This window comes from Symphalangus syndactylus, chromosome 10 (genome assembly GCF_028878055.3).
Source record: "Symphalangus syndactylus isolate Jambi chromosome 10, NHGRI_mSymSyn1-v2.1_pri, whole genome shotgun sequence".
NCBI lineage: Eukaryota > Metazoa > Chordata > Mammalia > Primates > Hylobatidae > Symphalangus > Symphalangus syndactylus.
The window spans coordinates 135,906,310-135,926,514 of record NC_072432.2 but is presented as its reverse complement, the minus strand read 5'-3'; the positions used below and the strand labels follow the sequence as shown (position 1 = coordinate 135,926,514).

General features: G+C 59.5%; 4 protein-coding genes across 15 annotated transcripts; all 4 read right to left on the bottom strand.

The window, feature by feature from the left end:
* Nucleotides 1–5,495: 5,495 nt before the first annotated feature.
* LOC134731674 (double homeobox protein 4-like protein 2) lies at nt 5,496–10,692 on the bottom strand. 9 transcript variants are annotated; one of them, XR_010114141.1, is made up of 6 exons: nt 9,517–10,692; nt 8,910–9,007; nt 7,971–8,067; nt 6,519–6,625; nt 5,781–5,980; nt 5,545–5,585 (listed from the first exon to the last, which is right to left on the bottom strand). XR_010114141.1 is itself a non-coding variant. In XM_063611499.1 (5 exons), exons 1-5 carry the CDS (start codon nt 10,223–10,225, stop codon nt 5,535–5,537), a joined length of 1,062 nt encoding a protein of 353 aa, XP_063467569.1. In that variant the 5' UTR covers nt 10,226–10,692; the 3' UTR covers nt 5,496–5,534. The 9 variants fall into 9 exon arrangements, 8 of the variants coding, with proteins under 8 accessions (XP_063467569.1, XP_063467574.1, XP_063467570.1 ...); XM_063611499.1 differs by lacking the exon at nt 5,781–5,980 and having other exon boundaries at nt 5,496–5,585; XM_063611500.1 differs by lacking the exon at nt 5,545–5,585 and having other exon boundaries at nt 5,693–5,980.
* A 126-nt stretch (nt 10,693–10,818) lies between these two features.
* Nucleotides 10,819–13,835, bottom strand: LOC134731672 (double homeobox protein 1-like). 2 transcript variants are annotated; one of them, XM_063611493.1, is made up of 3 exons: nt 12,660–13,835; nt 12,053–12,150; nt 10,819–11,214 (listed from the first exon to the last, which is right to left on the bottom strand). In XM_063611493.1, the coding sequence occupies exons 1-3, from the start codon at nt 13,366–13,368 to the stop codon at nt 10,819–10,821; spliced, it is 1,203 nt and encodes a 400-aa protein (XP_063467563.1). In that variant the 5' UTR covers nt 13,369–13,835. The 2 variants fall into 2 exon arrangements, with proteins under 2 accessions (XP_063467563.1, XP_063467564.1); XM_063611494.1 differs by having other exon boundaries at nt 11,009–11,214; nt 12,063–12,150.
* A 126-nt stretch (nt 13,836–13,961) lies between these two features.
* On the bottom strand, nt 13,962–16,978 carry LOC134731670 (double homeobox protein 1-like). Of its 2 annotated transcripts, none has more exons than XM_063611489.1 (3): nt 15,803–16,978; nt 15,196–15,293; nt 13,962–14,357 (listed from the first exon to the last, which is right to left on the bottom strand). In XM_063611489.1, the coding sequence occupies exons 1-3, from the start codon at nt 16,509–16,511 to the stop codon at nt 13,962–13,964; spliced, it is 1,203 nt and encodes a 400-aa protein (XP_063467559.1). In that variant the 5' UTR covers nt 16,512–16,978. The 2 variants fall into 2 exon arrangements, with proteins under 2 accessions (XP_063467559.1, XP_063467560.1); XM_063611490.1 differs by having other exon boundaries at nt 14,152–14,357; nt 15,206–15,293.
* Nucleotides 16,979–17,104: 126 nt separating this feature from the next.
* LOC134731671 (double homeobox protein 1-like) lies at nt 17,105–20,105 on the bottom strand. 2 transcript variants are annotated; one of them, XM_063611491.1, is made up of 3 exons: nt 18,930–20,105; nt 18,323–18,420; nt 17,105–17,500 (listed from the first exon to the last, which is right to left on the bottom strand). In XM_063611491.1, exons 1-3 carry the CDS (start codon nt 19,636–19,638, stop codon nt 17,105–17,107), a joined length of 1,203 nt encoding a protein of 400 aa, XP_063467561.1. In that variant the 5' UTR covers nt 19,639–20,105. The 2 variants fall into 2 exon arrangements, with proteins under 2 accessions (XP_063467561.1, XP_063467562.1); XM_063611492.1 differs by having other exon boundaries at nt 17,295–17,500; nt 18,333–18,420.
* Nucleotides 20,106–20,205: the final 100 nt, after the last annotated feature.

The following is a 20,205-nucleotide window of genomic DNA, read 5'->3' as shown; positions in this document are numbered from 1 at the left end:
TCTTGTCAGCAAAACAGAAGTCAAGCGATATTTCTACCTTCCAAGACAGTAGAACACAATGTCAGATTTTCTCATGGATTCCCACAAGTTCAAGAAAGTTTCATGGCCTTATTTAACTGCTTAAGCATTTCAACTAAAAAAATTATTTGTCTTTCAAATACACAGGAATCTGTTTGGAAAAATTTTAACCAGAAAAAGTCAGAATTCTAAAGTAAAAAATGCATCAGGACATCAAAATTTTTTACAGCTTTTAATTTAGATGTCCAACAGGGAAAAAACATTCTCTGAAGTTTGCTTTTATACCATTAAAGACTTATTTTTTATTACCAGCAATACAGGGCGACTCACTCAGGTTCAATCTTGAAGGTAAACTTTAACTTAAGTTTTGGCTAATTTTTAAGCATTTATCAGTCACCTACCATGATATCATCTCAGAAACCAAAATCTCAATTTAATTTAGACCTTCAAAATATTAAAACAAAAGGTTAAATGCTTCAAAATAATATTCATGTAGAGGCTTACATATGTGGAGCAGGAATCTCCATGTATTACAAAGTTTATGAGAACATAACAAATGTTGATACACACATTAATTCTGAAATAAAAACTTACAACAAATAAACCTATAACAAATCAAGAAAATTTTGTAGGTTACACATTTTATGTCTAAAAATATAGGTATTAAACACTCAAGGATGGATAAAAGAAGAAATCACAAGAGAAAATAGAAAATATCTAGAGACAAATTAAAAATATGAAATACCAAAGAGATACATCAAAAACCATAGCATAAGGGAAAGATTTATAGCTATAAATGATTATAAAAAATAAGATACCAAATCAACAACTTTACTCGTAAGGAGCTAAAAACAGAGGGAAAAAGAGGGACAACTAAAAGAGGGACAACTAAAAGCTAGCAGAATCTAACAAATGACAAAGATAGCAGTGGAAAGAGGGACTACTCAAAGAGGGACAACTAAAAGCTAGTAGAATCTAATAAATGATGAAGATAGCAGTGGAAATAAGTGAAATCGAGAACAGAAAAACAACATCAAAAATCAACAAAGCAGAGTTTGTTCTCTGAAAAAGGTCAAAACTGACAAAACTTTATCTAGATCAAGTAAGAAAAAAAGGGAATACTCAAATTACTAAACTCAAAAATAAAATAGGTACATTACTAACAAATTTTTGGAGTAAAAAAAGGATGTAGGAGAGGACCATAAGGAACTATACACTAAAAAATTGAATAACTTAAATAAAATGAACAAATTCCTAGAAACAAAAAACCTACTAAGACTGAATCAGAAAAGTTGAATAAACCTATTCAGCAAGGAGATTCAGCAGGAAGATGGCATCAGTAATCAGAAACCCAGCAACAAAGAAAAGCCTGGACCAGATGGCTTCACCGTTGAATTCTACCCAACGTTTAAAGCAGAATAAACACCAGTTTTTCTCAAACTTTTTCAAAACGTTGAAGAGGAGGTAACATTTTCTAACTTATTCTATGAGGCCAGTATTACCCTGACACCAAGCCAGACAAAGGTACCATAAGAAAACTACAAACAAACATCCCTCACAAATGCTGATGCAAAAATCCTCAACAAAATACCAGCAATACCAATTTTGCAGTACATTAAAAGGATTATACACTATGAATGAGCATAATTGACTCCTGAAATAAAAGTATGTTCCAACACATGAAAATCAGCGTAATATCACATTAACATAAAGAAGGAAAAAACCCTCATGTGATCATCTTAATCAAAGAAGAAAAAGCATTTGTCAAAATTTAACCCACATTCATGACAAAATGTTCTTAATAAGCTATAAAAAGGAATAAAGCACCTTAACATAAGATTATATTAAAAAAAAACACACAGCTAACATTATAATGAGACCGAAAGCTTTTACCCTAAGAGCAAAATCAAGGATTCCTGCTTTTACTACTTCTATTTAATACAGTACTGAAGGTTCTAGTTAGTTAAAACAATAAGGCAAGTAAAATAATAAAAGATATTCCAATTTTTTAAAAAATAAAATTTTCTGTTCGCAGATGACATAATCTTATATATTAAAAATCTTTTAGTTTCTGTGAGATAAACTATCAGATGCAATAAATAACATTCAGCAAAACTGCAGGATACAAAATCAACACACAAAAATTGGTTGTATTTCTACGATAACAAACTATCTGAAGAAGAAATCAAGAGAACAGTATCATTTGATAGCACAAAAGAATAAAATACTTAGAAACCGACTTCACCAAGGAAATGAAAAACCTGTACAGCAAAACTATAAACATTGCAGAAAAGTATTAAAGATGACACAAATAAATGAAAAGAAATCATGTGTGTATGGAATGGAAGACAAAACCTTGTCAAGATGCCATTGTTATCTATAGTCATCTACAGATTCAATAAAATCACTACAAAAATTCCAATAATTGCAAAAATAGAGAAACCTATTCTAAAATTCCAATGAAATCTCAAAAAACCCCAAGTAGCCAAACCAATCTTAAAAACTAACAAAGTTAGAGGACTAACACCTCCTGGTTTCAAACTTACTGCAGTGCTTCAGTACCCAAACCGAGGCTGTGCCAGCATAGACACAGACATAAAGACCAATGCAATAGAAATAAAGAACCAAAGAACACGGTCATGATTTTTAACAAGGGTGTCAACACTATTCAATGGGGAAAAGACAATATATTTTAATGGTGTTAAAAATGAATATTTACATGGAACACAATAAAGTTGGACCCTTACTTTACACCATATAAAAAACTTAATTTAAAATGGACAGAACATCTAATTGTAAGCGCTAAAACTATAAAACCCTTAGAAGAAAACATAGGAAAAATGTTTCATAACATAGAATCTGGCAATAACTTCTTGGATATGACAGTGAAAGCACAGACAACAACAACAAAAAATACATAAAAATATTCATCAAAGTGCCAAGCTTGTATGTATCTGAAGTTATAATCAATAGATTGAAAATACAATTCACGGAGGGAAAAAAATATTCACCATTATATATTTGATAAGTAATTAATATCCAGGCCACATAAAGACCTCAGCAACAACAAAACAATCCAATTTAAACATGAGCAAAGGTTTTAAAATACGCATTTCTTTAAAGAATATATACATATGACCAGTAAGCACAGTATAAGGTGCTGAGCATCACTAATCAAGAGAAAAATGTAAATCCAAACCACAATGCAATACCAACTGACAAATATAAGTATAGCTGCCATCATAAAAACTGCCACCAGCAAACCAAAGCAACAAAGCCCCAGAGAACAGCAAATGCTGGACGTGGAGAAGTCAGGACTCCTGCACACTGCTGGTGGGAAAGTAAGATGGCACAGCCACTGTGGAAAACAGTAATCACCGTATGATCCAGTAATTCCACATCTGGGTATATACCCCAAAAAACTGAAAGTGGGAATTTGCACACCCCTGTTTATAGCAGCATTCACAAGAGCCAAAGGGTAGAAAAAGCCCAAATGTCCATCTTCAGATGAATGGATAAGCAAGTATGATCAATACACACAATGGTATATTATTCAGCCTTAAAAAGAAATTCTAATACATGCTACAACATAAACCTTGAAAATATTAAAACAAAAAAAATGCAAATATTCCATGCTTTCCACTTTTATAGCGTATCTACAGCAGTTAAATTCATAGACACAGAAAGTAGGATGTGGTTTCCAGGGGATGGGGGGAAAGGGAAAGGGGAGCTATTGTTCCGTGGATAAGAGTTTCACTTTGGGATGATAAGACAGGTTTGGAAGGGATAGTGGTGATAGTTGCACAACAATGTATTTATACTTAACATACTTAAATTTTCTGTTACACATATTTTACCACAGTAAAAAAATTAGCAAGTATTTAAAAATCTACATGTTTCTTTGAACTGTTTCTTTACATCCCTTGTCCATTTTTCAATTTGGCTGTTGGTCTTTCAATAATTTAGGATAGCTATATAGCTACATATATATAAATGAATATAAATATATATAAATTTATAAATATATATAAATATATAAACATATATATGTATATATTACCCAAATTAGCTTTTTGTTTGTCAGGTATGTTGCAGATCTATTTCCCCAGTCTGTTGACTTTGACTTTGAGGCATTTTTCTTGCCTATAAAGTGTTAATTTTTATGGCGTCAAATGCATCAGTCTTCTATTCAAAGACTTATTTATGGGTTTGGTGTTTCAGTTTAGGATGATAAAGAAGTTGTGGATATGGATAAAGGAGATGGTTGTACAACACATTATACTGGACGCCACTCAACTGTACATTTAAACATGGTTAAAATGGTAAGTTTTATGTTGTATATATTTTACCACCAAAAAAGGGCCAGGCTTAGATGTTTATATGTTAGGGGTTTGGAGTACCTCTAACATTTATTCCCCTCCAGGGCTCTAATTTATAAAACACCCACACAAGAAAAGTAGATACTGACTTCCCAAATCTCCTTACAAGTCCCACAGCAGGGGCTGTCTGGGAAAGCAGAGGTGGAAAAAGTCACATAAACTTGAGGTCAGTGTGAGACCTGCCATCTGCCACCCTGGAATCAGATGGAGGAAGCCATGCTGCAGGCTGAGCTGGAGGATGAGCTGGGCTGGCAGAACAGTCCTCCCACGACCCTAGACCTGAAGTGCTCCCACATGCTCTCATGCATGTGTCAAACCAAGAAAGCAGCTAGGAGGGTAACACAGCTACCTGTATACAGGGAACTATGAAATATCTGAGCTGCGCAAGTGAGGCACAAGGAGACAGAAGCAGTCCGACCTTTACACAGTGACCTGGCTCAAATTATTTCAGGCTCTCATTAACCAGGCGAGCTCCGCTTTCTCTCTGAGGTAGGTAAACTTGACGGGGTAAAGTGGGAGTTGGGGAAAATGGAAAAGAAAGCCTGGCAGTATTTCTTCTGTTATAAATAAAAAGTAAAACATAGATGCCGTTTCTCAGGGCCCAAATGTTAGGTGAAAAAATGTTTTTCATCTCAGTCATGTGACGTGGACTTTAGCAGAGCAGGACACACATGGTCATTTATCCTTTCCCTCTGCATGTTGTGTGCTTTTTCAGTTTATAATGCACCTGGATCCACTTGCCTCATCACACTAGCTGCAAGCAAGTCCACTGAATGTCACAACAGCTGGCCAGCATGTCTGTGAAGGGCAGAAACTGGGGCAGCCAAAGAGCTGGCAGAGGCCAGATAGTAAGTACCCAATCCCACTCCATAGAGGACTCCACACTTAAAAGATAAGCAAGTGTCAGGCTGCCTCACTAGTTATCCCCCCAAATAAAAAAATAAAAGTAACCCCTCCAGGGAACATGTGTATGTTACACACAAAAGTACATGCACAGCTACATGCAAAGGGGAAAGGCTGGGAAGGAAATAAATCCACCTCTGAACACCAGTTACTTGTGGGGAAGGGGCAGGTGAAGCCACTGTCAGCATTACTCACCTTTTCGACTGATGAGCTTGCATCAATTTTGGAAACTTCTCATAAAAAGGCCATTTTCACTCCTTGGGTGATCACCCAGGTCCTGCAAAACTGAGCCACCAACAACCACCTGCACCACTTCCCATGCGGCCAAATAATGGCTTCCCTCAAAGCTCAGACCTCCCACCCACCTCCCAGTCCTCTCATGCAGCGGGCTACTGGCCTCCTGGGGTACAGGGGTCCAGGCCAAACCCAACCCACAGATGGTTGGTGAAACCAGCATGTATCCAAGGGCCTTTCCCCCACCTGGGCCGTGTGCCCACTGCACAGATAGGCCTGTGCTTGCTCCCCTAGGACAGAGACTCTCTTTTCTTCCGTTGGAATGAGGGATGGGGAGATTTGATGGTGTCCTGTACAGGCTGGATGTTAATCTGCTGTGGTGCTCTTGGAGAAGCTTGCCTGAGTTCAGCACTTTCTCAGCACGTGGTGTTTGCTGCCCCTTCAAGCTGCAGGAGTCCCAGAAGGTAAGTGCTACTGCAACCCCCATTTACTGGTGAACAGAGGTCAGGTGATCTGCAGCCGGCCAAGCAGCTGCTAAGTGGCCAACAGGCTGGATCTGCATCTCACTTGCAGAGGCCCTGCCTGGATGCTGGGGCTGCCCTGAGACTCCCTCCTCCTCCTCTTCCCTCCACAGCTCTCCCTGCTTCTATCCACAGCTGTGCTCCAGGTGGGGAACACCTATGGATGCACCAGGGTGCAACTACTCAGAGTCCAGTGTGCAGAAGGGCCCCTGCTCTATGCTGTTTCCATATCCAAGCCCAAGCTTGTCCAGAGCTTCAGCAAATCCAAGCCTCCCTGAATTCCCTGCAAGACCAAACTGAGCCCTACAACCCCCACCACTCTGGTTAGCTGCCAGTCCCAGCCCCTGTTCCCTCCTGGGCCACTGTCTCTACAGTTCTGAAGTCCTGCAAGAATGTTGAGATCCTAAGCTGACTCTCACTCAAAGAGGTAAACAACCAGGGGCCTCCAGGTTAGAGAACATACCCAGACAGGTTCTGCTGCCTGTAGGCTTGATGTCCTTCCCCTACAACATGCCATGCTTGCCAGGCTGGAAGAGGGGCTCCAGAAACTTGGGAAACCTGGGCCTGTAGCTGGTATATGGAAAAGAGGCCTGGAAAAGCACCACTCCTGTTCATGAAGCCCCCACATGGAACCAGGTAATTGGGAAACACATGGGCACACAAGCCTGACCGCCACTCAGACCCAGGTGGGAACTGCAGCAATGACTTGTCCCCTCTGCCACTCTGGCTATACCACTACAGGAGGGAGGAACATCTAGCTCCACACGTGAGTGGAGACACTAGGTGTGAGCAGGCTCCAGTGGTTGCTGTAGCTGAACCTTCCCAACCTGGTCCATGCAAGGCCATCTCAGATGGGTGTGCACCTGGGTTGGGCAAGGACACCCCTCAGACAGTGAGCACCACTGAGGAGGGCTGTCACAGAGGCCCCTTTTCCTGCTCATAGAACAGGTTGGGGGAGTATGGGGGACCTCTCCCACCTCCCAGCAGCTTCCAGGAGCCACTTTTTTCGAGATGAGACACTCTCCTGCCTGCCTGTTCCCATTTGGCTGCAATAGACCATTGCCAACATTTAGAGAACAAAAAGGGGCCTCACATATTTTTCCTGACAGGTTGGAGGCAGGTGGGCATGCCCAGGGGACCTGGGGTAGATCCTGTACATCTGCCCACCCCCAGGCTATGCTGACTTCATCTTATCTGTGGGGTGGGGGGGGGGGTGGGAATTACCAAGAGACCATCACACAAGCCATGGACAAGTTCTACAAGAGCCAGGGAGAAGAGCACTGTCTGTGCATGCTGCCCGGCACCCAGCTCACACACACATCTCTCATTTGCTTCCCCAAAGCAGGCTTTTGCAGTCCAGGCTCCCCAAGAAGCCTGGGGAGCAGACTCTGCCAGGCTGAAGAGCCTGTCCCAAAAGGTGCCACCCTCAACAGGCTCATCCTGACAATCTTGGATTATTTTTTCCCTGAAGTTTTGGAGTGGCAGACAGGGAGACAGCAGACAGTACACATTAGCCACCTTTCCAGAGAGCACCAGCTCTCCAGACTGAGGCAGGTAAGACCTCCACTCAGGCGTTTTAATCACTGGTTGCCAGTTGGGGGAAACAGCATTTGTGAACACCGGCCTGTCTCCCCAGGTCCAGTTCAAAAACACCATCTGTGCCTTTGCAGAGACTGCCCTGAGCACACAGGCCCAGCGCCCACGACCTAATCCCCTTCTACATAGGGTTCAGTGCATGTTACCAGACACTGGGCTTGATTCCTGCCTACTTCCTGCGAGATATCCCATGCCCACCTCATTAAAAGAATGAGGCCACACAAACAACCCCAGGCCGTCATGCTGATGGAGTGGGTGGGTTCCCACTTGCCCACCCTTTATTACTGGTTCAGAGCCAGGTGTCTGACCACATTCCTACCCCGAGATCCCAAATCAGGCTTCAGTCGTCCTGCGTGTGGCTCCTCTGTGGTCGGCGGTCGGGGCGGTGGGCCTGGCGCTCCGCTGCGGGGCTCGGCCTGGGGATGTGTGGTCGGTAAACGACGTGGGTGAAAACCCGACGGCAACCCGCGTCCCCGTCCGTCTTTTCTCTTTGACGGAACCGCCCATTCCTTGGGCGACGGAACCGGGGCGAACGAGTGCCCCGCCGGGCCGCGGCGGCGGCGGCGGTGGGCCCAGCCCTCAGCCCGCGCCGGGCGCTGACCGTTTTCCCGGAGCGCGGGGGTCCTGTTGCTCCAGGAGGCCGGAGACCGCTTTTTCTCCCTGCGCTCCTCCCTCTGTCCCTTGCTCCCTCCCGCCCTCCCTCTGTCCCTGGGTCCCTCTGTCATTCCCTCCGTTCCTCACTGCCTCCCTCTCTCTGTCGGTCAGTCCCTCTCTCTGTCGGTCAGTCCCTCCCTCCCTCCCTCCCTCCCTGCCTTCCAACGTCCCCTCCGCCCATCCTTCCCTCCCTCTAGGTCTCCGGTTCCTCTCTCCATCTGTGCCTGCCTTCCCTCCCGCCTGGAAGGGTCAGCATCCCGGGTGTGCCCGGGGTCGGGGGTCTGCGTTTAGCCGCCAGGCGCTCCATGGTGGCAGCTCCTGGGAGGCCGCAGAGGCGCGGGTGGGCGAGCGACGCTGGAGCGGAGGCGCAGAGCGGGCGAGCCCCGGGAGGGAGAGAGGGCCTGGACGCTGCCCGGGCCCGGTGTTTCTCGGGACCGGGGTCTCCACCCAGCCCGGGGAAGGACGCACATTGCCGGGGCGGCGGGGTCGCTGGTGGTCGGGCGGGGGTGGGGTGGCGGAAAGGCAAGAGAGCTCTGCCCGGGCTGCTCCCAGAGGAGGCCAGGTGGCTGCCCGCAAACCCGCGCGTGCGCGGTAGGCGGCCCACCTGCTGGTACCTGGGCCGGCTCCGGCTCCGGGATCCCCGGGACGCCCAGGAAAGAATGGCAGTTCTCCGCTGTGCGGGGGCTCTCACCGGGCCCAGACCTAGAAGGCAGGAATGCCAGGCGGGTCAGCCCGGAGGGAAGACACGCCCCTCCGTGCCCAGCCAGGGGTTCCCCGCGAAAGAGAGGCCACCGCCCTGCCCCGACCCCGTCCCCAGCCCGCGTCCTAAAGCTCCTCCAGCAGGGCCCGGTATTCTTCCTCGCTGAGGGGTGGTTCCAGCCCGGCGGGCTCTTCCAAGTCCTGCAGCTCCCCCGGGGCCTCGGTTTCTAGGAAAGGGTGCGCCTGCTGCAGAAACTCTGGGCACGCCAGGAGCTCATCCAGCAGCAGGCCGGAGGGCAGTGCGGACGAGCGCCCGGGCTCCTGGGGCGGTGGGGAGGGCGCCGGGACGGCTCGCTTCTGCTCCTGCCGCGCGGAGCCCTCCGGGGGCGGGGGCGCGGGCTGGGGAGGTGGAGCTGCCCCGGCTTGGGGTTCCCACGCGGCCCCGGCGACCTGGGGCCCCTGGCCCCAGCCCCACCACGGACTGCCCTGGGACGGGGGTGGCGCAAGCACACCTTGGCCCTGTGGCCCAGCTTGAGCGGGCAGGCCCGGCAGGCCGTCGCGCTGCGGGTCGCGGTCCCCCGGGCATTTGCTCGGGGGGTGCGGAGGCCACCGAGGCGCCTGAGGGTGGGAGAGCGCCCCTTCCGGAGGAGCCAGGGCGGCGTAGGCAGCATCCCCGCCTGCCGGGGCGACCGACCGGGGAGCAGGGTGACACCCGCCGGGGGCCGAGTTGCAGGGGCCGCCTGCGTGCGCCGGCGCCCTGCCACCCGGTGCCGGGTGCCTGGCCCTTCGGTTCTGAAACCAGACGTGAATCCTGGACTCCGGGAGGCCCGTCTCTCTGGCCAGTCCCTCCCTGGTGGCGATGCCGGGAAAGCGATCCTTCTCAAAGGCTCGGAGCAGCAGGGCCGTCTGGGATGGGGTGACGGAGGTCCGCTTTCGCCTGCCTTCTTGCGGGCCGCGTCTCCCCGGCCAGGGCCGAGATTCCCGCCGGTGCTGCCTCAGCTGGCGTGACCTCTCGTTCTGAAACCAGATCTGGACCCTGGGCTCCGGAGCGCCGATGGCCTGGGCCAGCCGTTCTCTGGTGGCGATGCCCGGGTACGGGTTCCGCTCAAAGCAGGCTCGCAGGGCCTGGCTTTGGCTCGGGGTCCAGGCGAGTCTCCTCCGCCGTCCTGGTCCTCGGGCTTCCGCGGGGAGGGTGCCGTCCGAAGGTGTCGGGAGAGCCATCGCGGGGAGCCCCGGCCGGAATTCCACGGACGGACCCGGGCAGAGAGAGGCCGGAGGGCTCCCCTGCTCCTCAGCCGGCCTGCGCACTGCGTTCAGGTCCAGCCAGGAGGCCGGCGCAGACAGCCAGCGGCTCTTATGAAGGCCCACAGGCAGAGCAGGCTCCACCCCTTCTTGCCTGCCGCTGAGCCCTGGGACAGCCCGCCCTCGCCCTCCGAGGGGCCCCAGGGCGCCGATGCCTGGGGCGTGGTGGCGTCGGCGGGTGGGGGGTGGGGGGGGATTGGGAGAGGAGGGGTGGGGGGGTTTGGGTGGGAGGGGTGGGGCCGGAGGCCAGAGAGACGCAGCGGAAGGGGGAGAGGGGGAAGGGGTGAGGGGGGTGGGTTTCGGGCGGGGGCTGGCTCTGCGGGCCTCTCCAGGGATCCCGCGGGAAGTGGAAGCCGCTCCCTGGGCTCCCACGCGTCTCCAGCAGGGAGAAACCAGCCTGGAAGGGTGGAGTGGAGTGTGGAAATGAACCTCCGTGTGAGTCTTGAGTTTTCCAGGCCCCCTCTCCGTGAAGACACCCAATGCCTGTGGGTGTCGCCGTTGCCGTGACAGTCTCACACACGCAGGTGTGTGGCTCCCGTCGAAGAGCAGAGCGAAACCCCAGAGACAAGATACATCCCCGGCGTGATGGCCTGACGATGGATTCCCGTGTCCCCCAGCGTGGGGAGTCTGCAGTGTGGCCCGTTTGGAGGCTGGCAGGGAGGGCGAGGACAGGATGCTGCTCTTCCACCCTTCCCTGGATGTTTCGGGGTGCCCGCAGGGCTCCGGAAGCAAACCGTCAACACGGTCAGCCCCTCGGGGGGGGGGGCCGGAGAGACGTGAGCAACTGGCCCCCTTGCAGAGGGCCAAGCGACGTGGAATCCGAAATCAGGCTTCAGTCGTCCTGCGTGTGGCTCCTCTGTGGTCGGCGGTCGGGGCGGTGGGCCTGGCGCTCCGCTGCGGGGCTCGGCCTGGGGATGTGTGGTCGGTAAACGACGTGGGTGAAAACCCGACGGCAACCCGCGTCCCCGTCCGTCTTTTCTCTTTGACGGAACCGCCCATTCCTTGGGCGACGGAACCGGGGCGAACGAGTGCCCCGCCGGGCCGCGGCGGCGGCGGCGGTGGGCCCAGCCCTCAGCCCGCGCCGGGCGCTGACCGTTTTCCCGGAGCGCGGGGGTCCTGTTGCTCCAGGAGGCCGGAGACCGCTTTTTCCCCCTGCGCTCCTCCCTCTGTCCCTTGCTCCCTCCCGCCCTCCCTCTGTCCCTGGGTCCCTCTGTCATTCCCTCCGTTCCTCACTGCCTCCCTCTCTCTGTCGGTCAGTCCCTCTCTCCCTCCCTCCCTCCCTCCCTCCCTCCCTCCCTGCCTTCCAACGTCCCCTCCGCCCATCCTTCCCTCCCTCTAGGTCTCCGGTTCCTCTCTCCATCTGTGCCTGCCTTCCCTCCCGCCTGGAAGGGTCAGCATCCCGGGTGTGCCCGGGGTCGGGGGTCTGCGTTTAGCCGCCAGGCGCTCCATGGTGGCAGCTCCTGGGAGGCCGCAGAGGCGCGGGTGGGCGAGCGACGCTGGAGCGGAGGCGCAGAGCGGGCGAGCCCCGGGAGGGAGAGAGGGCCTGGACGCTGCCCGGGCCCGGTGTTTCTCGGGACCGGGGTCTCCACCCAGCCCGGGGAAGGACGCACATTGCCGGGGCGGCGGGGTCGCTGGTGGTCGGGCGGGGGTGGGGTGGCGGAAAGGCAAGAGAGCTCTGCCCGGGCTGCTCCCAGAGGAGGCCAGGTGGCTGCCCGCAAACCCGCGCGTGCGCGGTAGGCGGCCCACCTGCTGGTACCTGGGCCGGCTCCGGCTCCGGGATCCCCGGGACGCCCAGGAAAGAATGGCAGTTCTCCGCTGTGCGGGGGCTCTCACCGGGCCCAGACCTAGAAGGCAGGAATGCCAGGCGGGTCAGCCCGGAGGGAAGACACGCCCCTCCGTGCCCAGCCAGGGGTTCCCCGCGAAAGAGAGGCCACCGCCCTGCCCCGACCCCGTCCCCAGCCCGCGTCCTAAAGCTCCTCCAGCAGGGCCCGGTATTCTTCCTCGCTGAGGGGTGGTTCCAGCCCGGCGGGCTCTTCCAAGTCCTGCAGCTCCCCCGGGGCCTCGGTTTCTAGGAAAGGGTGCGCCTGCTGCAGAAACTCTGGGCACGCCAGGAGCTCATCCAGCAGCAGGCCGGAGGGCAGTGCGGACGAGCGCCCGGGCTCCTGGGGCGGTGGGGAGGGCGCCGGGACGGCTCGCTTCTGCTCCTGCCGCGCGGAGCCCTCCGGGGGCGGGGGCGCGGGCTGGGGAGGTGGAGCTGCCCCGGCTTGGGGTTCCCACGCGGCCCCGGCGACCTGGGGCCCCTGGCCCCAGCCCCACCACGGACTGCCCTGGGACGGGGGTGGCGCAAGCACACCTTGGCCCTGTGGCCCAGCTTGAGCGGGCAGGCCCGGCAGGCCGTCGCGCTGCGGGTCGCGGTCCCCCGGGCATTTGCTCGGGGGGTGCGGAGGCCACCGAGGCGCCTGAGGGTGGGAGAGCGCCCCTTCCGGAGGAGCCAGGGCGGCGTAGGCAGCATCCCCGCCTGCCGGGGCGACCGACCGGGGAGCAGGGTGACACCCGCCGGGGGCCGAGTTGCAGGGGCCGCCTGCGTGCGCCGGCGCCCTGCCACCCGGTGCCGGGTGCCTGGCCCTTCGGTTCTGAAACCAGACGTGAATCCTGGACTCCGGGAGGCCCGTCTCTCTGGCCAGTCCCTCCCTGGTGGCGATGCCGGGAAAGCGATCCTTCTCAAAGGCTCGGAGCAGCAGGGCCGTCTGGGATGGGGTGACGGAGGTCCGCTTTCGCCTGCCTTCTTGCGGGCCGCGTCTCCCCGGCCAGGGCCGAGATTCCCGCCGGTGCTGCCTCAGCTGGCGTGACCTCTCGTTCTGAAACCAGATCTGGACCCTGGGCTCCGGAGCGCCGATGGCCTGGGCCAGCCGTTCTCTGGTGGCGATGCCCGGGTACGGGTTCCGCTCAAAGCAGGCTCGCAGGGCCTGGCTTTGGCTCGGGGTCCAGGCGAGTCTCCTCCGCCGTCCTGGTCCTCGGGCTTCCGCGGGGAGGGTGCCGTCCGAAGGTGTCGGGAGAGCCATCGCGGGGAGCCCCGGCCGGAATTCCACGGACGGACCCGGGCAGAGAGAGGCCGGAGGGCTCCCCTGCTCCTCAGCCGGCCTGCGCACTGCGTTCAGGTCCAGCCAGGAGGCCGGCGCAGACAGCCAGCGGCTCTTATGAAGGCCCACAGGCAGAGCAGGCTCCACCCCTTCTTGCCTGCCGCTGAGCCCTGGGACAGCCCGCCCTCGCCCTCCGAGGGGCCCCAGGGCGCCGATGCCTGGGGCGTGGTGGCGTCGGTGGGTGGGGGGTGGGGGGGGATTGGGAGAGGAGGGGTGGGGGGGTTTGGGTGGGAGGGGTGGGGCCGGAGGCCAGAGAGACGCAGCGGAAGGGGGAGAGGGGGAAGGGGTGAGGGGGGTGGGTTTCGGGCGGGGGCTGGCTCTGCGGGCCTCTCCAGGGATCCCGCGGGAAGTGGAAGCCGCTCCCTGGGCTCCCACGCGTCTCCAGCAGGGAGAAACCAGCCTGGAAGGGTGGAGTGGAGTGTGGAAATGAACCTCCGTGTGAGTCTTGAGTTTTCCAGGCCCCCTCTCCGTGAAGACACCCAATGCCTGTGGGTGTCGCCGTTGCCGTGACAGTCTCACACACGCAGGTGTGTGGCTCCCGTCGAAGAGCAGAGCGAAACCCCAGAGACAAGATACATCCCCGGCGTGATGGCCTGACGATGGATTCCCGTGTCCCCCAGCGTGGGGAGTCTGCAGTGTGGCCCGTTTGGAGGCTGGCAGGGAGGGCGAGGACAGGATGCTGCTCTTCCACCCTTCCCTGGATGTTTCGGGGTGCCCGCAGGGCTCCGGAAGCAAACCGTCAACACGGTCAGCCCCTCGGGGGGGGGGGCCGGAGAGACGTGAGCAACTGGCCCCCTTGCAGAGGGCCAAGCGACGTGGAATCCGAAATCAGGCTTCAGTCGTCCTGCGTGTGGCTCCTCTGTGGTCGGCGGTCGGGGCGGTGGGCCTGGCGCTCCGCTGCGGGGCTCGGCCTGGGGATGTGTGGTCGGTAAACGACGTGGGTGAAAACCCGACGGCAACCCGCGTCCCCGTCCGTCTTTTCTCTTTGACGGAACCGCCCATTCCTTGGGCGACGGAACCGGGGCGAACGAGTGCCCCGCCGGGCCGCGGCGGCGGCGGCGGTGGGCCCAGCCCTCAGCCCGCGCCGGGCGCTGACCGTTTTCCCGGAGCGCGGGGGTCCTGTTGCTCCAGGAGGCCGGAGACCGCTTTTTCCCCCTGCGCTCCTCCCTCTGTCCCTTGCTCCCTCCCGCCCTCCCTCTGTCCCTGGGTCCCTCTGTCATTCCCTCCGTTCCTCACTGCCTCCCTCTCTCTGTCGGTCAGTCCCTCTCTCCCTCCCTCCCTCCCTCCCTCCCTCCCTCCCTGCCTTCCAACGTCCCCTCCGCCCATCCTTCCCTCCCTCTAGGTCTCCGGTTCCTCTCTCCATCTGTGCCTGCCTTCCCTCCCGCCTGGAAGGGTCAGCATCCCGGGTGTGCCCGGGGTCGGGGGTCTGCGTTTAGCCGCCAGGCGCTCCATGGTGGCAGCTCCTGGGAGGCCGCAGAGGCGCGGGTGGGCGAGCGACGCTGGAGCGGAGGCGCAGAGCGGGCGAGCCCCGGGAGGGAGAGAAGGCCTGGACGCTGCCCGGGCCCGGTGTTTCTCGGGACCGGGGTCTCCACCCAGCCCGGGGAAGGACGCACATTGCCGGGGCGGCGGGGTCGCTGGTGGTCGGGCGGGGGTGGGGTGGCGGAAAGGCAAGAGAGCTCTGCCCGGGCTGCTCCCAGAGGAGGCCAGGTGGCTGCCCGCAAACCCGCGCGTGCGCGGTAGGCGGCCCACCTGCTGGTACCTGGGCCGGCTCCGGCTCCGGGATCCCCGGGACGCCCAGGAAAGAATGGCAGTTCTCCGCTGTGCGGGGGCTCTCACCGGGCCCAGACCTAGAAGGCAGGAATGCCAGGCGGGTCAGCCCGGAGGGAAGACACGCCCCTCCGTGCCCAGCCAGGGGTTCCCCGCGAAAGAGAGGCCACCGCCCTGCCCCGACCCCGTCCCCAGCCCGCGTCCTAAAGCTCCTCCAGCAGGGCCCGGTATTCTTCCTCGCTGAGGGGTGGTTCCAGCCCGGCGGGCTCTTCCAAGTCCTGCAGCTCCCCCGGGGCCTCGGTTTCTAGGAAAGGGTGCGCCTGCTGCAGAAACTCTGGGCACGCCAGGAGCTCATCCAGCAGCAGGCCGGAGGGCAGTGCGGACGAGCGCCCGGGCTCCTGGGGCGGTGGGGAGGGCGCCGGGACGGCTCGCTTCTGCTCCTGCCGCGCGGAGCCCTCCGGGGGCGGGGGCGCGGGCTGGGGAGGTGGAGCTGCCCCGGCTTGGGGTTCCCACGCGGCCCCGGCGACCTGGGGCCCCTGGCCCCAGCCCCACCACGGACTGCCCTGGGACGGGGGTGGCGCAAGCACACCTTGGCCCTGTGGCCCAGCTTGAGCGGGCAGGCCCGGCAGGCCGTCGCGCTGCGGGTCGCGGTCCCCCGGGCATTTGCTCGGGGGGTGCGGAGGCCACCGAGGCGCCTGAGGGTGGGAGAGCGCCCCTTCCGGAGGAGCCAGGGCGGCGTAGGCAGCATCCCCGCCTGCCGGGGCGACCGACCGGGGAGCAGGGTGACACCCGCCGGGGGCCGAGTTGCAGGGGCCGCCTGCGTGCGCCGGCGCCCTGCCACCCGGTGCCGGGTGCCTGGCCCTTCGGTTCTGAAACCAGACGTGAATCCTGGACTCCGGGAGGCCCGTCTCTCTGGCCAGTCCCTCCCTGGTGGCGATGCCGGGAAAGCGATCCTTCTCAAAGGCTCGGAGCAGCAGGGCCGTCTGGGATGGGGTGACGGAGGTCCGCTTTCGCCTGCCTTCTTGCGGGCCGCGTCTCCCCGGCCAGGGCCGAGATTCCCGCCGGTGCTGCCTCAGCTGGCGTGACCTCTCGTTCTGAAACCAGATCTGGACCCTGGGCTCCGGAGCGCCGATGGCCTGGGCCAGCCGTTCTCTGGTGGCGATGCCCGGGTACGGGTTCCGCTCAAAGCAGGCTCGCAGGGCCTGGCTTTGGCTCGGGGTCCAGGCGAGTCTCCTCCGCCGTCCTCGTCCTCGGGCTTCCGCGGGGAGGGTGCCGTCCGAAGGTGTCGGGAGAGCCATCGCGGGGAGCCCCGGCCGGAATTCCACGGACGGACCCGGGCAGAGAGAGGCCGGAGGGCTCCCCTGCTCCTCAGCCGGCCTGCGCACTGCGTTCAGGTCCAGCCAGGAGGCCGGCGCAGACAGCCAGCGGCTCTTATGAAGGCCCACAGGCAGAGCAGGCTCCACCCCTTCTTGCCTGCCGCTGAGCCCTGGGACAGCCCGCCCTCGCCCTCCGAGGGGCCCCAGGGCGCCGATGCCTGGGGCGTGGTGGCGTCGGTGGGTGGGGGGTGGGGGGGGATTGGGAGAGGAGGGGTGGGGGGGTTTGGGTGGGAGGGGTGGGGCCGGAGGCCAGAGAGACGCAGCGGAAGGGGGAGAGGGGGAAGGGGTGAGGGGGGTGGGTTTCGGGCGGGGGCTGGCTCTGCGGGCCTCTCCAGGGATCCCGCGGGAAGTGGAAGCCGCTCCCTGGGCTCCCACGCGTCTCCAGCAGGGAGAAACCAGCCTGGAAGGGTGGAGTGGAGTGTGGAAATGAACCTCCGTGTGAGTCTTGAGTTTTCCAGGCCCCCTCTCCGTGAAGACACCCAATGCCTGTGGGTGTCGCCGTTGCCGTGACAGTCTCACACACGCAGGTGTGTGGCTCCCGTCGAAGAGCAGAGCGAAACCCCAGAGACAAGATACATCCCCGGCGTGATGGCCTGACGATGGATTCCCGTGTCCCCCAGCGTGGGGAGTCTGCAGTGTGGCCCGTTTGGAGGCTGGCAGGGAGGGCGAGGACAGGATGCTGCTCTTCCACCCTTCCCTGGATGTTTCGGGGTGCCCGCAGGGCTCCGGAAGCAAACCGTCAACACGGTCAGCCCCTCGGGGGGGGGGGCCGGAGAGACGTGAGCAACTGGCCCCCTTGCAGAGGGCCAAGCGACGTGGAATCCGAAATCAGGCTTCAGTCGTCCTGCGTGTGGCTCCTCTGTGGTCGGCGGTCGGGGCGGTGGGCCTGGCGCTCCGCTGCGGGGCTCGGCCTGGGGATGTGTGGTCGGTAAACGACGTGGGTGAAAACCCGACGGCAACCCGCGTCCCCGTCCGTCTTTTCTCTTTGACGGAACCGCCCATTCCTTGGGCGACGGAACCGGGGCGAACGAGTGCCCCGCCGGGCCGCGGCGGCGGCGGCGGTGGGCCCAGCCCTCAGCCCGCGCCGGGCGCTGACCGTTTTCCCGGAGCGCGGGGGTCCTGTTGCTCCAGGAGGCCGGAGACCGCTTTTTCCCCCTGCGCTCCTCCCTCTGTCCCTTGCTCCCTCCCGCCCTCCCTCTGTCCCTGGGTCCCTCTGTCATTCCCTCCGTTCCTCACTGCCTCCCTCTCTCTGTCGGTCAGTCCCTCTCTCCCTCCCTCCCTCCCTGCCTTCCAACGTCCCCTCCGCCCATCCTTCCCTCCCTCTAGGTCTCCGGTTCCTCTCTCCATCTGTGCCTGCCTTCCCTCCCGCCTGGAAGGGTCAGCATCCCGGGTGTGCCCGGGGTCGGGGGTCTGCGTTTAGCCGCCAGGCGCTCCATGGTGGCAGCTCCTGGGAGGCCGCAGAGGCGCGGGTGGGCGAGCGACGCTGGAGCGGAGGCGCAGAGCGGGCGAGCCCCGGGAGGGAGAGAGGGCCTGGACGCTGCCCGGGCCCGGTGTTTCTCGGGACCGGGGTCTCCACCCAGCCCGGGGAAGGACGCACATTGCCGGGGCGGCGGGGTCGCTGGTGGTCGGGCGGGGGTGGGGTGGCGGAAAGGCAAGAGAGCTCTGCCCGGGCTGCTCCCAGAGGAGGCCAGGTGGCTGCCCGCAAACCCGCGCGTGCGCGGTAGGCGGCCCACCTGCTGGTACCTGGGCCGGCTCCGGCTCCGGGATCCCCGGGACGCCCAGGAAAGAATGGCAGTTCTCCGCTGTGCGGGGGCTCTCACCGGGCCCAGACCTAGAAGGCAGGAATGCCAGGCGGGTCAGCCCGGAGGGAAGACACGCCCCTCCGTGCCCAGCCAGGGGTTCCCCGCGAAAGAGAGGCCACCGCCCTGCCCCGACCCCGTCCCCAGCCCGCGTCCTAAAGCTCCTCCAGCAGGGCCCGGTATTCTTCCTCGCTGAGGGGTGGTTCCAGCCCGGCGGGCTCTTCCAAGTCCTGCAGCTCCCCCGGGGCCTCGGTTTCTAGGAAAGGGTGCGCCTGCTGCAGAAACTCTGGGCACGCCAGGAGCTCATCCAGCAGCAGGCCGGAGGGCAGTGCGGACGAGCGCCCGGGCTCCTGGGGCGGTGGGGAGGGCGCCGGGACGGCTCGCTTCTGCTCCTGCCGCGCGGAGCCCTCCGGGGGCGGGGGCGCGGGCTGGGGAGGTGGAGCTGCCCCGGCTTGGGGTTCCCACGCGGCCCCGGCGACCTGGGGCCCCTGGCCCCAGCCCCACCACGGACTGCCCTGGGACGGGGGTGGCGCAAGCACACCTTGGCCCTGTGGCCCAGCTTGAGCGGGCAGGCCCGGCAGGCCGTCGCGCTGCGGGTCGCGGTCCCCCGGGCATTTGCTCGGGGGGTGCGGAGGCCACCGAGGCGCCTGAGGGTGGGAGAGCGCCCCTTCCGGAGGAGCCAGGGCGGCGTAGGCAGCATCCCCGCCTGCCGGGGCGACCGACCGGGGAGCAGGGTGACACCCGCCGGGGGCCGAGTTGCAGGGGCCGCCTGCGTGCGCCGGCGCCCTGCCACCCGGTGCCGGGTGCCTGGCCCTTCGGTTCTGAAACCAGACGTGAATCCTGGACTCCGGGAGGCCCGTCTCTCTGGCCAGTCCCTCCCTGGTGGCGATGCCGGGAAAGCGATCCTTCTCAAAGGCTCGGAGCAGCAGGGCCGTCTGGGATGGGGTGACGGAGGTCCGCTTTCGCCTGCCTTCTTGCGGGCCGCGTCTCCCCGGCCAGGGCCGAGATTCCCGCCGGTGCTGCCTCAGCTGGCGTGACCTCTCGTTCTGAAACCAGATCTGGACCCTGGGCTCCGGAGCGCCGATGGCCTGGGCCAGCCGTTCTCTGGTGGCGATGCCCGGGTACGGGTTCCGCTCAAAGCAGGCTCGCAGGGCCTGGCTTTGGCTCGGGGTCCAGGCGAGTCTCCTCCGCCGTCCTGGTCCTCGGGCTTCCGCGGGGAGGGTGCCGTCCGAAGGTGTCGGGAGAGCCATCGCGGGGAGCCCCGGCCGGAATTCCACGGACGGACCCGGGCAGAGAGAGGCCGGAGGGCTCCCCTGCTCCTCAGCCGGCCTGCGCACTGCGTTCAGGTCCAGCCAGGAGGCCGGCGCAGACAGCCAGCGGCTCTTATGAAGGCCCACAGGCAGAGCAGGCTCCACCCCTTCTTGCCTGCCGCTGAGCCCTGGGACAGCCCGCCCTCGCCCTCCGAGGGGCCCCAGGGCGCCGATGCCTGGGGCGTGGTGGCGTCGGCGGGTGGGGGGTGGGGGGGGATTGGGAGAGGAGGGGTGGGGGGGTTTGGGTGGGAGGGGTGGGGCCGGAGGCCAGAGAGACGCAGCGGAAGGGGGAGAGGGGGAAGGGGTGAGGGGGGTGGGTTTCGGGCGGGGGCTGGCTCTGCGGGCCTCTCCAGGGATCCCGCGGGAAGTGGAAGCCGCTCCCTGGGCTCCCACGCGTCTCCAGCAGGGAGAAACCAGCCTGGAAGGGTGGAGTGGAGTGTGGAAATGAACCTCCGTGTGAGTCTTGAGTTTTCCAGGCCCCCTCTCCGTGAAGACACCCAATGCCTG

What these genes read in the sequence shown, in the direction of transcription:
- LOC134731674 (XM_063611498.1), bottom strand. Translation starts at nt 10,225, where the DNA reads ATGGCTCTCCCGACACCTTCGGACGGCACCCTCCCCGCGGAAGCCCGA.
- LOC134731672 (XM_063611493.1), bottom strand. Translation starts at nt 13,368, where the DNA reads ATGGCTCTCCCGACACCTTCGGACGGCACCCTCCCCGCGGAAGCCCGA. An exon ending in AGCTGGGCCACAGGGCCAAG is followed by an intron (nt 12,151 to 12,659) that starts GTGTGCTTGCGC and finishes CCTGCCTTCTAG; the next exon opens with GTCTGGGCCCGGTGAGAGCC. An exon ending in GCCGGCCCAGGTACCAGCAG is followed by an intron (nt 11,215 to 12,052) that starts GTGGGCCGCCTA and finishes ACACATCCCCAG; the next exon opens with GCCGAGCCCCGCAGCGGAGC.
- LOC134731670 (XM_063611489.1), bottom strand. Translation starts at nt 16,511, where the DNA reads ATGGCTCTCCCGACACCTTCGGACGGCACCCTCCCCGCGGAAGCCCGA. An exon ending in AGCTGGGCCACAGGGCCAAG is followed by an intron (nt 15,294 to 15,802) that starts GTGTGCTTGCGC and finishes CCTGCCTTCTAG; the next exon opens with GTCTGGGCCCGGTGAGAGCC. An exon ending in GCCGGCCCAGGTACCAGCAG is followed by an intron (nt 14,358 to 15,195) that starts GTGGGCCGCCTA and finishes ACACATCCCCAG; the next exon opens with GCCGAGCCCCGCAGCGGAGC.
- LOC134731671 (XM_063611491.1), bottom strand. Translation starts at nt 19,638, where the DNA reads ATGGCTCTCCCGACACCTTCGGACGGCACCCTCCCCGCGGAAGCCCGA. An exon ending in AGCTGGGCCACAGGGCCAAG is followed by an intron (nt 18,421 to 18,929) that starts GTGTGCTTGCGC and finishes CCTGCCTTCTAG; the next exon opens with GTCTGGGCCCGGTGAGAGCC. An exon ending in GCCGGCCCAGGTACCAGCAG is followed by an intron (nt 17,501 to 18,322) that starts GTGGGCCGCCTA and finishes ACACATCCCCAG; the next exon opens with GCCGAGCCCCGCAGCGGAGC.